The sequence below is a fragment of the Nothobranchius furzeri genome, chromosome 15 (assembly GCF_043380555.1).
Source record: "Nothobranchius furzeri strain GRZ-AD chromosome 15, NfurGRZ-RIMD1, whole genome shotgun sequence".
NCBI classification, from domain to species: domain Eukaryota; kingdom Metazoa; phylum Chordata; class Actinopteri; order Cyprinodontiformes; family Nothobranchiidae; genus Nothobranchius; species Nothobranchius furzeri.
In genome coordinates this window covers 46,176,177-46,189,862 of record NC_091755.1, presented here as the reverse complement: position 1 = coordinate 46,189,862, position 13,686 = coordinate 46,176,177, and the positions used below count along the sequence as shown (strand labels likewise).

Here is a 13,686-nt window from a genome sequence, read left to right as displayed (position 1 = left end):
CAGCTGCTGTTGTTTGGAAATGAAAATAAACAAAAAACAACAAATTACCTCACTATCCACAACAAAACTCCACAATATTTAAGAGATAAAACTCGGCTGATCGGGCTGACATGCTGACACTGAAGTATTCACCCGCAACCAAGTCTATTGCTAGCTTCCCTCAGGTCACTGGAGCTGGTAGGCAGCTCTAATTATGGCTACATGTTCTGTCATGTTCTAATTTCACCTAAGTTTACTTAACTCAAACTGCATTTTACTTACTGGGATGTTTATTATCCTCTCGTTGTCACCTGATGCCTTCCTGGGCCGGCGAGGATGGAGACCTGTGCTGCATTTACTTACCATCAGACTTTTGAGTTTCACTCAGAAAACATCCTCCTACATTTGATTTTACTGTTTTATATTTTTGTTGATTACATGTTTTATATTTTGTGTTTTGATTGTTTATATGATACAGATGTTTTACTGTCTCAGTGTTGGGGGGGCACAAGGGGTGGCCCGCCTTGTTATTCATCACATTAAAAACTTTTTTCAAACACAGCTCAGTTTTTATGGAGGACTTAAAGTACCACAAAAAAATCACGCAATAAAAATATAAAAATGTGTTCTGATTGTTTTTTTTTTACCAATAAGTGTTTAATAGTGGCACTTCTGATCAGTCTTAGGGCATTAGGGATCTTTAGCCTCTTTCCAGGTGCATCAAGAGCAAATGAAGTAAGAGTGACATCCTGTGGTCATTTTTGTGTACTGCAGTCCGTTTTTTTTAACAAAAAGGAAAAAAATCACCGTTCCGTTAGTTTCGAGGCTGTTATGGCTCAGCACCAGAAGATTCTAGAGGACGAGCAAAGACGCGTCATTCCGAGTAAGTTCTTATGTAGATAAATGCATTTCACTGTAATATCAAGTCACTGATAAATGCATGTGAACGTGTGTGTGAATGGATGAATGATACACAATCTTAAATGACGTTACATACAGGTGCTGGCCAGTAAATTAGAATATCATCAAAAGGTTGAAAATATTTCAGTAATTCCATTCAAAACGTGAAACTTGTACATTATATTCATGCAATGCACACAGACCAATGTATTTCCGATGTTTATTACGTTTAATTTTGATATTTATAGGTGACAACCAATGAAAACATCAAATCTGGTATCTCAGAAAATTAGAATATTCTAAAGGCCAATGAAAAAATGTTTGTTTCTCTAATGTTGGCCAACTGAAAAGAATGAACATGAAAAGAATGTGCATGTATAGCACTCAATACTTAGTCGGGGCTCCTTTTGCCTCAATAACTGCAGTAATGCGGCGTGGCATGGACTCGATCAGTCTGTGGCACTGCTCAGGTGTTATGAGAGCCCAGGTTGCTCTGATAGTCGTCTTCAGCTCCTCTGCATTGTTGGGTCTAGCGTATTGCATCCTCCGCTTCACAATACCCCATAGATTTTCTATGGGGTTAAGGTCAGGCGAGTTTGCTGGCCAATCAAGGACAGGGATACCATGGTCCTTGAACCAGGTGCTGGTGGTTTTGGCACTGTGTGCAGGTGCCAAGTCCTGTTGAAAGGTGAAGTCTGCATCCCCATAAAGTTGGTCAGCAGCAGGAAGCATGAAGTGCTCTAAAACTTCCTGGTAGACGGCTGCATTGACCCTGGACCTCAGGAAACAGAGTGGGCCAACACCGGCAGATGACATGGCACCCCACACCATCACTGACGGTGGAAACTTTACACTGGACCTCATGCAACGTGGATTCTGTGCTTCTCCGCTCTTCCTCCAGACTCTGGGTCCTTGATTTCCAAAGGAAATGCAGAACTTGCTTTCATCAGAAAACATAACTTTGGACCACTCAGCATCAGTCCAGTCCTTTTTGTCCTTGGCCCAGGCGAGACGCTTCTTGCGCTGTTTCTTGTTCAAGAGTGGCTTGACACACGGAATGCGACACCTGAATCCCATGTCTTTCATGAGTCTCCTCGTGGTGGTTCTTGAAGCGCTGACTCCAGCTGCAGTCCACTCTTTGTGGATCTCCCCCACATTTTTGAATGGGTTTGTCGTCACAATTCTCTGCAGGGTGCGGTTATCCCTAGAGCTTGTACACTTTTTTCTACCACATTTTTTCCGTCCCTTCGCCTGTCTGTTAATGTGCTTGGACACAGAGCTCTGCGAACAGCCAGCTTCTTTAGCAATCACCTTTTGTGTCTTGCCCTCCTTGTGCAAGGTGTCAATGATTGTCTTTTGGACAGCTGTTAAGTCAGAAGTCTTCCCCATGATTGTGGTGCCTTCAAAACAAGACTGAGGGACCTTTTAAAGGCCTTTGCAGGTGTTTTGAGTAAATCAGCTGATTAGAGTGGCAGCAGGTGTCTTCTATATTCAGCCTTTTCAGAATATTCTAATTTTTTGAGATACCAAATTTGGAGTTTTCATTAGTTGTCACTTATGAATATCAAATTTAAATGTAATGAACATTGGAAATACATTGGTCTGTGTGCATTGCATGAATATAATGTACAAGTTTCACGTTTTGAATGGAATTACTGAAATATTTTCAACCTTTTGATGATATTCTAATTTACTGGCCAGCACCTGTAGTTGAAACAAACATCATTACTTACATACAACGTATGCAGGGTTTCCCCCAGAAAATGAGTTAAACCTGGGGGCTTTGGCCGTCGGGGTGGGGGGTTGGGGTTCGCGCGTTCAGTCCCGCAGCACTCCTCCATGACATGACATGGGTGGGGTGGGGTGGTTGCACGCGTTCCGCTGCTGTTTCTCACCAGCATCAGCTGATGGAGGGCTCTAGTTTCGCTGCGCCGTTCGTGTCAGCGGACACGGTAGGGTCAGGGAGGGGGGCGGGGCATGACGCGGGCCGCCAGGTTTATAAACCGCTGGGGGAAACCCTGGTATGTGTGATTCAGGACGTAAGGCAGAGCGGATTAGAAAATAACTTTTATAGCTCCGTTCAGCGACTCATGAGCCGAACAACCTTAGGCTCCCAGTGTGGTTCAAATTCACCGTTAGCATCGTTAGCTCAACATTAGCCTCCTGCTTTACGCAATACTAGAGTAAAAACAAGCGGAGGCTGTGGCTTCTCAGGGGAACCAGAAATAACATCTGGGTTAGGTACTTTAAAAACTGCTGATCCGTTTTTCTGGGCTGGTGTGGAATTATGCCGGTGCGGCAGCGTCAACCACCAGCCCCACAGGGTTCACAGATTGTAAACAAAGACTAAGTCCCTCTTTGGGTATTTTGAAAGGAGTAAAAGTGACAACGCCCCAGCTGGCTGAGAAGAAGTGTACGTAACCTTCTTTCCTGACTGAGGCAGACATCTGAACATTTCACAGTGAAATTCGTGCTCTTGTGCCTTTAACAAGACACGATGGAGGAACTTCACATTGTGCTAATACACTAATGATGAAAAAACATGTTTTTATGGATTTTATTTCTTGTTTATCAGGTAAATAAGTTAAAAAATGCTTTCCTAAATGCTAAAACCCAGAAGTTTTGCTTGAATACAGCGAGTCAGTCAGAAAACACGATCCGTTCAGCTGAACCAGATCCCACATCAGAAAACAAAGAGAATACAGCGTATTTCAATAACTTCAATAAATAAACTAATTAGGCAAAGAAAGGATCAATAGTGTAACAATAGCAAATGTTCACATTTAATAGAACATCTAAAGCTCGACTACAAACCGTCTAAACCAAACAATCTAACAAATATGAACAATTTAAAAGAAAATCTGTGTTTTTGTAACCTTGAGATTAAAGATTTCTGATGGAAAATGACTCACTTTACAATTAAGAATTCAAACAATAAACTCATCAAATACATTTTCAGTTAGAGTCAAATATGAACCTAAATAAAACAACAGCAGAGATTTGCGTGTGTATGTGTTTGGTTTATACATGTATTCAAGTTTTATGTCTAGATGCAGCCTTCGCGCTTCGGCCCCGTGAAAGCTCAGTTTACTCAAACTACTGGAGCTGAAACAAAGTTGTACTCTGAAAAAACTCATCATTTCTGTTTATGTTTGCAGGAATTCTGGATGAAAATCTAATAATTCATGTCTGAAGGCCAATTGTACTGTTTTATAACATTAAGAGCAAAAGAAAATCTGAACAAAAACAAGAAATCTGTTTCCTAGTTTTTGCTGGTCTTGTCTCGGTAGAAGACGTCTCTGCTGGGTTGCCTCTTCCAGCTCAGTTCCACGTCTCCGGTCACGTTTTGGTTCATCAGCTTCTGTTTTAGCTGAAACATAAAACTACAGACTGATTTCCTTCACATGCCTGGTCTCCAGAGGTCAGCCCACAGCAGCAACCAGGTGAGAATCGACACAGTTCACACACAAAACCTCTCTCGAGTCCAGCGAACTCCAGATACAAACTTATTTATCACATGAAACTTGTATTATTTACCTGCTGCAGTAAGTCCTCCTGAACAGCAGGGTCCTCCAGACGCAGAGCCGAGGTTTTCACCAGCTTCAGCTTTATCCCCGTCCTCCACAACGGCACGGGGTCTATTAAAAAACACAAGACTTTCATTTGTTTCATCTAAATAAGTGAATCATTTATTAAACATACAACAAATTAAACGAGTCATAAATAAAAACATGGTTCTCTTTTCTAGGAGTTTGTTTAGAATTATTTAAAGGGTCTGTGTTTCTGTTTTCCATTGAATTTATTTCAACTGTCATCCTGTCAAAACCAGTGGGCGGGGCTAAGGCTGGCAACATCTATTGCTCTGGTCTGAATTTCAAACATGGCCGCTCCCTTGATGGAAGACTTCTGAGCAGCTGGTGAGAGATAACGTAAACGTAAAGGATAAAACAAAATCGGTGCTAAAACCGAGACACTTAACAAAGATTTTCCATCCATCTAACGTAGAAGACCAACATTTTATAATGTCATTCACGTAGAAGAGCAAAGTCCCAACAGCCACCACACATGCGTCTCTGCATCCGACCCATCCCCGTGGGGAGCAGTGAGCTGCAGCTGTGGCCACGCCCAGGAGCTATTTGGTTAATTAGCTTTTTGTTTTCCAAGCTCAGCTGTGGGTGAAAGCTGTTTCTCAACACTGAAGTGTCTGAGGAACTTAAAGAGCAAGTCACCCCCATCAGAGTATTACTCCACTCCCACTTCCTGTTTGAAAAATGCAACAAATGCTGTCGCCTAGCAGACCGAGAGGGCGGAGCCGCTAACAAATACACACACACAGGCACACAACGACATTGTGACATCACATGGTACCAGCTAACGTTCTAGGGTACCTCTTAGCCAATAGCGATGGCAGATTTAAATTCAAATGCAGTGCAGAGTTTTTACCTGACAACGGCACAACACTGACAGTTTTAGGCAGAAAATTAAAATTTTAACTAAAATCCACTAAAGTGCAAAACTATTGACGACACGTGTCTGCAGCACGATTAGACACACGTTTATATAGTTTATCAGAAAAACAGTTGATTTGGGGGGTGACTTGCTCTTTAACCCTCCCGCTGTCCTAATGGGTGTGACCCCGCAAGGAAAGTTGACCATTGAGCAGGGTTGGTGTTTTATCCCTCGAGGTCCATGTAGCAGGGGTGAGGAGTGAGCACCACCTCACCGCTGCCACATGGACCATCAATCCTGCTCAATGGTCAACTTTCCTCGCGGGGTCACACCCATTAGGACAGTGGGAGGGTTAAAGAGACTCACTGGATTAGCGAATGCGTGTCCGATTTGGTGCTGCGTCTGCAGAGATGCCGGTGTTGCACCGGTCTGTCACGGTGAAGAGAGAGCTGAGTCGGAAGGAGAAGCTCTCCATTTACCGGTCAACCCACCGAATGCGATTACGGGACAACCCGCTCTACCTCTTGAGCCATTGCTGCCCTATGCAGCATGCATGCTTGTTGATAAGGAACTGGATTGGTAGACAGAAAAAAGATGCACGGCGACATCTTTCATGCTGACTGGAATTGATAAGGGAATCATTTGCAAAAATGGCAAACGATACTAGGAATTAAAACAGTGAGAACCGGTTCTCAGCAGGAATCAGTTTTCCATTCCCACCCCTCCTCATGAACGCCTCCCCGGAGAGGTCCAGAGACGTCTGGGCCTCCCTGCTTAGACTGCTGCCCCCGCGACCCGACCCCAGATAAGCGGAAGAGAATGAATGGAAAGGATGTTTAAGTCTTATTTGAGAAATCTAATCAACTTTAGGTCATACTTTTGTAACAGGTCTGCTAGGGTCATGTTGGACGGCTGTTCATCCGAGTCACAGCCTCTACGTTGGGGTGTCCCACAAGGTTCAATTCTCGGCCCGTTACTGTTCAACCTCTATATACTGCCCTAAGGAGCCATTTTCAGAAAGCACGCTGTCTTTACGCTGACGACTGTCAAATCTTTTTTTCATTTAAGCCAACTCATTCAACAAAAGTTCTGTCTGATTGTATCCTTGAGGTCAAGCAATGGCTAGCTGACAACTTCCTCCATCTTAATGACTCCAAAACTGACTTAATCGTTTTCAGTCCCAACAGTATCACGGCAACTCAACGACCTGACCTCAACTATCTCTCACCTAATGTATCCTCTGTAATCTCCAACCTTGGAGTAAAAATGGACCAGGCTCTGAAGATGGATGCCCAGGTCAATAACACAGTTAAATCATGTTTTTACCAACTAAGACGCATCTCGAAACTAAAGCACATCCTGAGTGTCCGTCTTCTGAAATCGGTGGTCCACACTTTTATCACCTCAAGGCTGGATTACTCTAACTCCTGCTTATATGGCATCAGTAAAGCAGCTCTCTCTAGACTTCAGCTGGTCCAGAATTCAGCAGCTAGGTTGCTGACTGGAGCTGACAGAAGATAACACATTTCTCCAATTCTGAAATCTCTCCACTGGTTGCCCGTGCAGTTCAGGATAAACTTCAAAATTATGCTTCTGACTTACAAATCCTTGAACCATCAAGCTCCTCCATATCTGTGTGAACTTGTCCATTACTACAACCCGCCGCGTGCTCTCAGGTCTGAAGATAAGCTCCTCCTAGCTGTTCCAAATGCTCGTTTAAAAAGCCGTGGAGAAAGGGCTTTCTCTGTCTGTGCACCGAAGCTGTGGAACGCATTACCACTGCTAGTGAGGCTAGCACCAACAGCTAGCATTTTTAAATCACGCCTGAAAACTCACTACTTCAACCTAGCTTATATAACATAATTATGGACCTCACTGACATCTGCACTGTTTAAAAATGGACTCCACAATTATCAACTTCCGTACTATTGAGGTTCTTTTTTAAAATGCTTTTCTAATTTTTTATTCACCCTGTGTCTTATTGATTTTTAGCTGTTAGTTTTGGGAATTTTGTTGTATTTCCATTTTATCTTTTATCTGTGTTCGACATGTTTGTATACCGCCGGTTTAATTAACCAACATTTTTAGTGTACAGCGCCTTGTTTGGTTGTAATGCCTTGTGAATGCGCTTTATAAATAAAATTGGATTGGATTGGAACTTCATAAACTGAATAAATGGGGAGAATGTTGTGATTTCAATGAATAAAGTGACTTTACACAGGAAGTGTGAGTGAATGGCTGCTTACCGTGGTAGCAGACGAACGGCTTCTCCAGTCCACACGCCAAGTCCATCCACCGACCAGAGTTGGCAAAGTTGGCTGCGGTACATTTCTCGTCCCCACCGTCTGGTTCCGAACTTTGCCAGTAATTATACATGAAGAAGGGCCCATTTGACCACTTCCAGGTGTTTTTGTAAAGCCCGATCCAGGTTGATCCGGTTATCAGCTTCTGTATCTGCGCATTCTCCGACAGGTTCCTCACGCTGGCCAGGTCTGTGTAATGCTGTCTGCAGTAGCGCTGAGCATCAGTCCAGTTCATCGGATTAGTAATTAAGACAAAAGTCACGTTTCCCCCTGAAAACAGACCAAAGTCAGACTGAGTAAAGCAAACCCAAACGTCAGAGGAAGATCTCAGCTCACGTTTCCTCATGAAACGGTTTAGATGTTCAGGAAGAGAAAATCATTTGAGCTGAATTTTAGTTTTACACGTCTTTATTTGTTCATGTAACCCGTACACATGATGCTCAGCTTTAATGGAGCCTTCAGAAGACTATTCGCTGGGCTACTGCTGCCTACAGGTTTGGCATGGATTGGGTGTTGACCAATGGCTGTAAAAGCTACTGGACACACCCTCCATGACATCACCTGTAGGTTTCTGAAGCCCAAAGGGCGGTTCCCACCACCGCCATCTTGGCCGTCTCTTCACTCCCAGAGAATACAAAGATACGCAAAAAGGTGGCGCTGAGAGTTGGGCTGTGATGATGTCATCAAACTTGGATCCAGTATAGCTGTGAGATAACAGTGTCTGAGTTAATAAAATGATGCTTCATGCGTGCAACTGCTTGTGTTAGAAGTAGATAACCAGTTAGAACTTTTTAGAACTTTTTCGAGTCATCATGTGCTGGAACGTTCTGCTTTTCTATGAAACCAGCTCAAACTGGTTTCACAGACCGATGTTGCTACATGCTGAGTTCTGCTTTACTAAATATGGAACTGTCTTTCACTGGGGCAGTTGGGATTGCCCCAACCGCTCTGAACGATCGCCTGATTGTGTGTGTAAATAAACGGCTGCACGAGGAAGTGAAGAGTCCGTGTGAGTTGGAGGAATCCCTCATGCTCCTCTGCAGAGTAACAACCAGAAAAACATCTCCTGTTGTCTGTTTGCTCTGATCTCGAGGTTGCAGGGTTGAGAAAAGACCCTTTCAGAGTTAACTGAGCTAACGGAGGTTTGCGGGCACTTTTAGCCTGAAAGCACTCGGCGGAGCGGATCTACCGTGAAGCTGCTGTGTTTCTGTAGTCTCCCTCAGAGCTTCACAGGCAGCCAGCACGACTACAGCCCCGCACCGCGGTCAGACCCGGGCAGCAGGAGCAACCGACGCCATGAACTAATGAACTGTTACCAGCGGCCACGAGGAGAGACGCTTTAGTGCTGAGAGGATCTAACATGTCTGGCACCAATAGTTTTGTTATTTGAATGAATGATTTGATTTGGTACACGTATGACCGATGTATCCAAACCTCAGAAAGTAATCACAGATTAAATATCAGGCTTAATAAAGCAAATCATGGAAATCTCATAAATATTAGAACAAATTCAACTGAGCAGAAAACTAGAAAAATTAAATGTGGGTTGTTGAACATTAGATCCATTTTTTCTAAGACTTTGTTAGTTAATGACTTGATTTGTGATAATCAGATCTCTTTGCTCTCTCACAGAATCCTGGCTGCAGCAAGAGGACCATGTTAGCTTAAACGAGTCGACTCCTTCTAATTATTTAAATCATCATATTGCTCGAAGAACAGGGCGAGGAGGAGGAGTAGCAACTATTTTTCATTCGGACTTATTAATCAGTCCCTTACAGATTAATAGTTACAGTTCGTTTGCACATCTTATTCTTAGTTTTCCTAATCCAGATTGCAAAACTGTAAAACCACTCTTGTTTGTAGTTTTATATCGTCCACCAGGCCCTTACTCTGAGTTTTTGGATCAGATCTCTGATTTTTTATCTGATTTGTTGCTAAATACTGATAAGGTCATCATAGTGGGGGATTTTAATATTCATGTGGACATTGAAAGTGTGTGTGTGTGTGTCTGCTCTGTCTTCTCCATCCCCAGTGAGTCGTGGAGGATGGCTGCTTATACTGAGCCAGGATCCTCTGGAGGTTTCTTCCTGTTAAAAGGGAGTTTTCCTCTCCACTGTCGCTATATGCTTGCTTAGTATGAGGATTGCTGTATAGCCACTGACACTAGTCAGTGACTTGATGCGACCTGCTGGGTTCCTTATATAGGAAACATTATTTCTGATTGGCTTAATGAACTGACCTGAATTGGAATTTTTATTATGTGAAGTGCCTTGAGACGACTCTTGTCGTGATTTGGCGCTTTATAAATAAACTTGAATTGACATTAAAACGTCTTTTCTACTTGTTATTCTACCTGGAACACAGACGTCTGTTATCTAGACATTCACTCGTTCTTTCAGAGAATCAAACCTCTTTTGCTACATAAAGCTAAAGAGGAGAATTGAATTTTAGTCTATTTGTTCTCACCGCTGACGTTGGAGCATATTGAGCTTAAGAGATTATCGCAGGGAGTATCCCACCATCTGCCCTGGTCCACGTATATATTTCCACAATATTCTGTGTACCAGATGCTGTCTGGTTGTCCTGGGTACCAGTTCGTATACGTCGCCTCGTTATTTTTGTAGAAATCTTCGTCTGACAGAGACCACTTCCAGTCGATCACGTCAAAGTACAAACCGATCCAGGCCTGTGGAACACCAGAGTTGGACTTTTTACACTCAAAAGTAAAACTTCCAGAGAAGAGAGACGACTAAAGCGAGTTTACGTGTTTGGTGGAGCCCATTTGGGTCACATCAGCCAGTCTGTTGAGCGTGGTCACCGTGCTGTAGCTGTCCACCGTCACCAGGTCCGTGTACGTCTGTCTGCAGTAGGTCTGAGCCTCGGTCCAGTTCTTCGGGTCATAAATAAAATGGTACTGACGGTATCTGATGGAGGAGGCGGCACACAGAGCTGCAGGGACACAGGAGGACACGCGGATCAGAACCTGAGCAGAAATGTCTAAAATGCTCTTTATTCAGCTTCTGTAAAATCTGCTGTTAGTGAAGCAAAAACTCCACTAGGCATAAGTAAGATTTACAGATTAAAGGAGATTATTTAGGTTTGTTTAGAAGGAATCATTAAAGAAACAAACCAGGTGAGATTAGACCGCCAACACCAGATCCACTCACCAGATGCAGCGATGGTGCAGAGCAGAACTTTCTCCATCCTGATGCGTTCCTCGCTTCTTCCACCTGTGACTTCAGATCTTTGGCGTCCGAATTTCAGCTCAAACATGCAAAATGTCTCGCTTCAAGCATTTGCGTTTAGTATAACAAGAGATTTCCAGAGATACTGGGACAATTAAAACACATTTTAACTCACAAATGACTCATTTGACTGCAGAGGCTTCAGCACCTGATGATGTTGTCAAATCAGCTGATTCAGTTTTCTGGCAAGCCATCCTGTATACACGGCATGGCCAAAAAACGAGTGTCCACCTGGATTTAACTAAGCAAATAGCTACGTTCTCATTTCCTAAACAACCAGGTGGAAAGACACATCTGGTGGTCGTGGAAAAGAAGTTAGTCTGGGTGAGAAGGGTCAGATCATCAGCATGCATCAAGCGGAGAAAACATCTAAGGAAACGACTAAAACTAGGTTAGTAAGGGTGATGTGGTGCATCAAGCCTTGCTGAGGTTTATTACTAACTGTGGACCACTGATCCATCATGGTGAGTTGTGTTCGACAGTGGGATGGCCTTCTTTATCCACCAGGAGGTTGGGACATTAGTACACCTTCATTTAGAAGGCCATGTTGCTGCTTTGGGCCCTGGCAAGATGGGCTGGGGTCTCCATGCCCTGGGTGGCATTTTGGCAAAGGAGGTGCCTATTGGGGCCGGTGGGGAAGCTGGCTCCCTGGAGGACTTAGTCCAACCAGCCATTCCTCCCCATCCCCACACATTTTTCCCCTCCTGCTCCCTCACATCATAACACAATCATGCACATAGGACCTTGGTGGGTGGACAAATCAGGGGGTGCGGGTATGGACCCCATTTCCTCATTCCTGTGGCAACCTGCCCCCCAATTTTATTTGCACCTTAAATACTTCCACCAACGACATTCCACGCAAACACACACTTAGGGCCTTGGGAGTGAGCACACACAATGGCAGTTGGCAGGGGGATTTTTCAGCCTCCTTCCGAGTGCCGGTGCCTACTTCCAATTTTAAACTGCACTTAGACACAGAGGGTTGTGGGTGCAAGTGGGGTGGTGTGGTGGCATCAGCTGGCATAGGCCAGATGATGCCCGCACTGCCAGCTCACCACAGCCATGGAATACACCTCATCAACACTCACTAACACCATATTGGAGCAGGCGGAGGGAGACTAGGGGTCTTAGCACACCTCTGTTGTCGCTTGGCTTCCCGAGGCTGGAGGCTAGGAGGGGGATCTGGCCATCTGGTTGGGGTCTGGGGTGGTGGGTTGCTGTGCTCAGCGTTGGGCGGGGGAGCCTGCTCATCAGCACCCCAGCAGAAAGGGTCGAACTCTGGGAATTGGTAATGGTTGTACCCCATGTGCAGCAGTACCGGGACCAGAGTGAATAGGGTGTGTATGGGGAGCATGAGTGGGTGTCTGGCGTGCATTTTTGTAAGTCTTTGGTTGTATGTGTATCTGTGAGCATGAGGGAGGGAGTGTGTCACTGAGTCTGTGCATGACTGTATATGTCAGGTGGGGCCATTGACTCCTCCCATCTTCTGGGACTTCTTTTGATGCTATACATATTCGTTCCCCCTCCCCCTGCCACACCTGGTGTGGAGTGCGGTGCCTTGGTCTGCCTGAGTGTTCGAAGCTCCCGAGTCAGGGAGTTTAAGATTTCTGGCATCTGCCTGACCAATCCCGGTGGCTGCCTGGTGGGGTCTGGGTCCCTGGGCTCTGCTGGGTCCCCGGCGGGGGTGGCCGCCCCTGGGTCCCAGGTTGCTGGGTTCCGGGCTCGGCCGGCTATGGGGTGGGAGGCTGCGGGCGGGCCTGTGGGCTTGCCGCTGATATCTCCCGGGACTCTGCCGGCTGCTGGTTGTGGCCCCCCGAGGCGATCCTCTGTGCCTCTCGAGGGGGGCGAGAGCTTTTCTGGTCGCAGTCTCCCTGGGGTCCCTGTGCTCTGGGGCAGCTCCTGGATCTCTGGGACTTGGAGCTTCCTCCGTCTCCTATGCATCTTTAGGGGGCAGATCTGTGGCCCCTCACACTCTCTATTGGACGCTCCTTTAGAGAAACCTTACATATACAAGCGCGTGTACACACACAGGTGCTCACATGGTGCTCTCATAAGTATGGACTTGGGCACGATCAACACATGTCTTAAGGCTGCGGTTGGCACTGCGATTTGTTATCGTGTTCAGTAAAACAATGTTGATTTTATATTTACTCATAAGGTTGATACAGTGATAGCTTGCTCCTGATGTATTGTTGTGTGTCTCTTTTCTGCAGGTCTAGAAACAAACTCTTGTTCATTATTGATTGTTTATTTTTGTGGAAAACGAAATCAACCGAGTTTGTCTCCTTGAATATGTTTAAAATCAGACTGAGAGCCCTTGCTGCATCTTGGCAATCCCTTGTGCTCAGCTGACCCAGACACTAAGCTCAGCTCCCTCCAAGTCTCCTCGACGTCCCTAAGGACCCCCCAAGCACCCCCCCCCCCCCCTTATGGGGGACATTGAGTCTGAGTGGGCCATGTTCCGTGATTCCATTGTCTAGGCAGCTGGCCGGAGCTGAGGCCGCAGGATTGTCAGTGCCTGTTGTGGTGGCAATCCCTGAACCTGCTGGTGGACACTGACAGATAGGGATGCTGTAAAGAGTCCTTTTGGCCTGTGGGACTCCAGAGACAGCTGATGAGTACTGGCAGGCCACGTGGAATGCGGCCCAGGTGGTCACAGAGGGAAAACCCGGGTGTGGGAGGAGTTCTATGAGACCATGGAGCAAGACTTCTGTACGGCTTTGAGGAGATTCCGGTCCACCCTCCGGCGCTTCAGGAGGGAAAAGCAGTGCACTACCAACACTGTTTACAGTGGTGAGGTGTGCCGCTGA

The 13,686-nt window shown here is 45.4% G+C and overlaps 1 protein-coding gene across 2 annotated transcripts; it reads right to left on the bottom strand.

Moving 5' to 3' along the window:
• Positions 1 to 3,422: 3,422 nt before the first annotated feature.
• LOC107374103 (macrophage mannose receptor 1) lies at positions 3,423 to 12,825 on the bottom strand. Of its 2 annotated transcripts, none has more exons than XM_054737959.2 (6): positions 10,799 to 12,825; positions 10,396 to 10,580; positions 10,098 to 10,317; positions 7,575 to 7,901; positions 4,417 to 4,517; positions 3,423 to 4,262 (listed from the first exon to the last, which is right to left on the bottom strand). In XM_054737959.2, the coding sequence occupies exons 1-6, from the start codon at positions 10,902 to 10,904 to the stop codon at positions 4,098 to 4,100; spliced, it is 1,104 nt and encodes a 367-aa protein (XP_054593934.2). In that variant the 5' UTR covers positions 10,905 to 12,825; the 3' UTR covers positions 3,423 to 4,097. The 2 variants fall into 2 exon arrangements, with proteins under 2 accessions (XP_054593934.2, XP_054593935.2); XM_054737960.2 differs by having other exon boundaries at positions 3,423 to 4,249.
• Positions 12,826 to 13,686: the final 861 nt, after the last annotated feature.

Coding starts and splice junctions, on each gene's coding strand:
- LOC107374103 (XM_054737959.2), bottom strand. CDS start 10,904: ATGTTTGAGCTGAAATTCGGACGCCAAAGATCTGAAGTCACAGGTGGA. Junction 10,581..10,798: donor CTGCACCATCGCTGCATCTG/GTGAGTGGATCT, acceptor GTGTCCCTGCAG/CTCTGTGTGCCGCCTCCTCC. Junction 4,518..7,574: donor GCCGTTCGTCTGCTACCACG/GTAAGCAGCCAT, acceptor GTTTTTTAATAG/ACCCCGTGCCGTTGTGGAGG.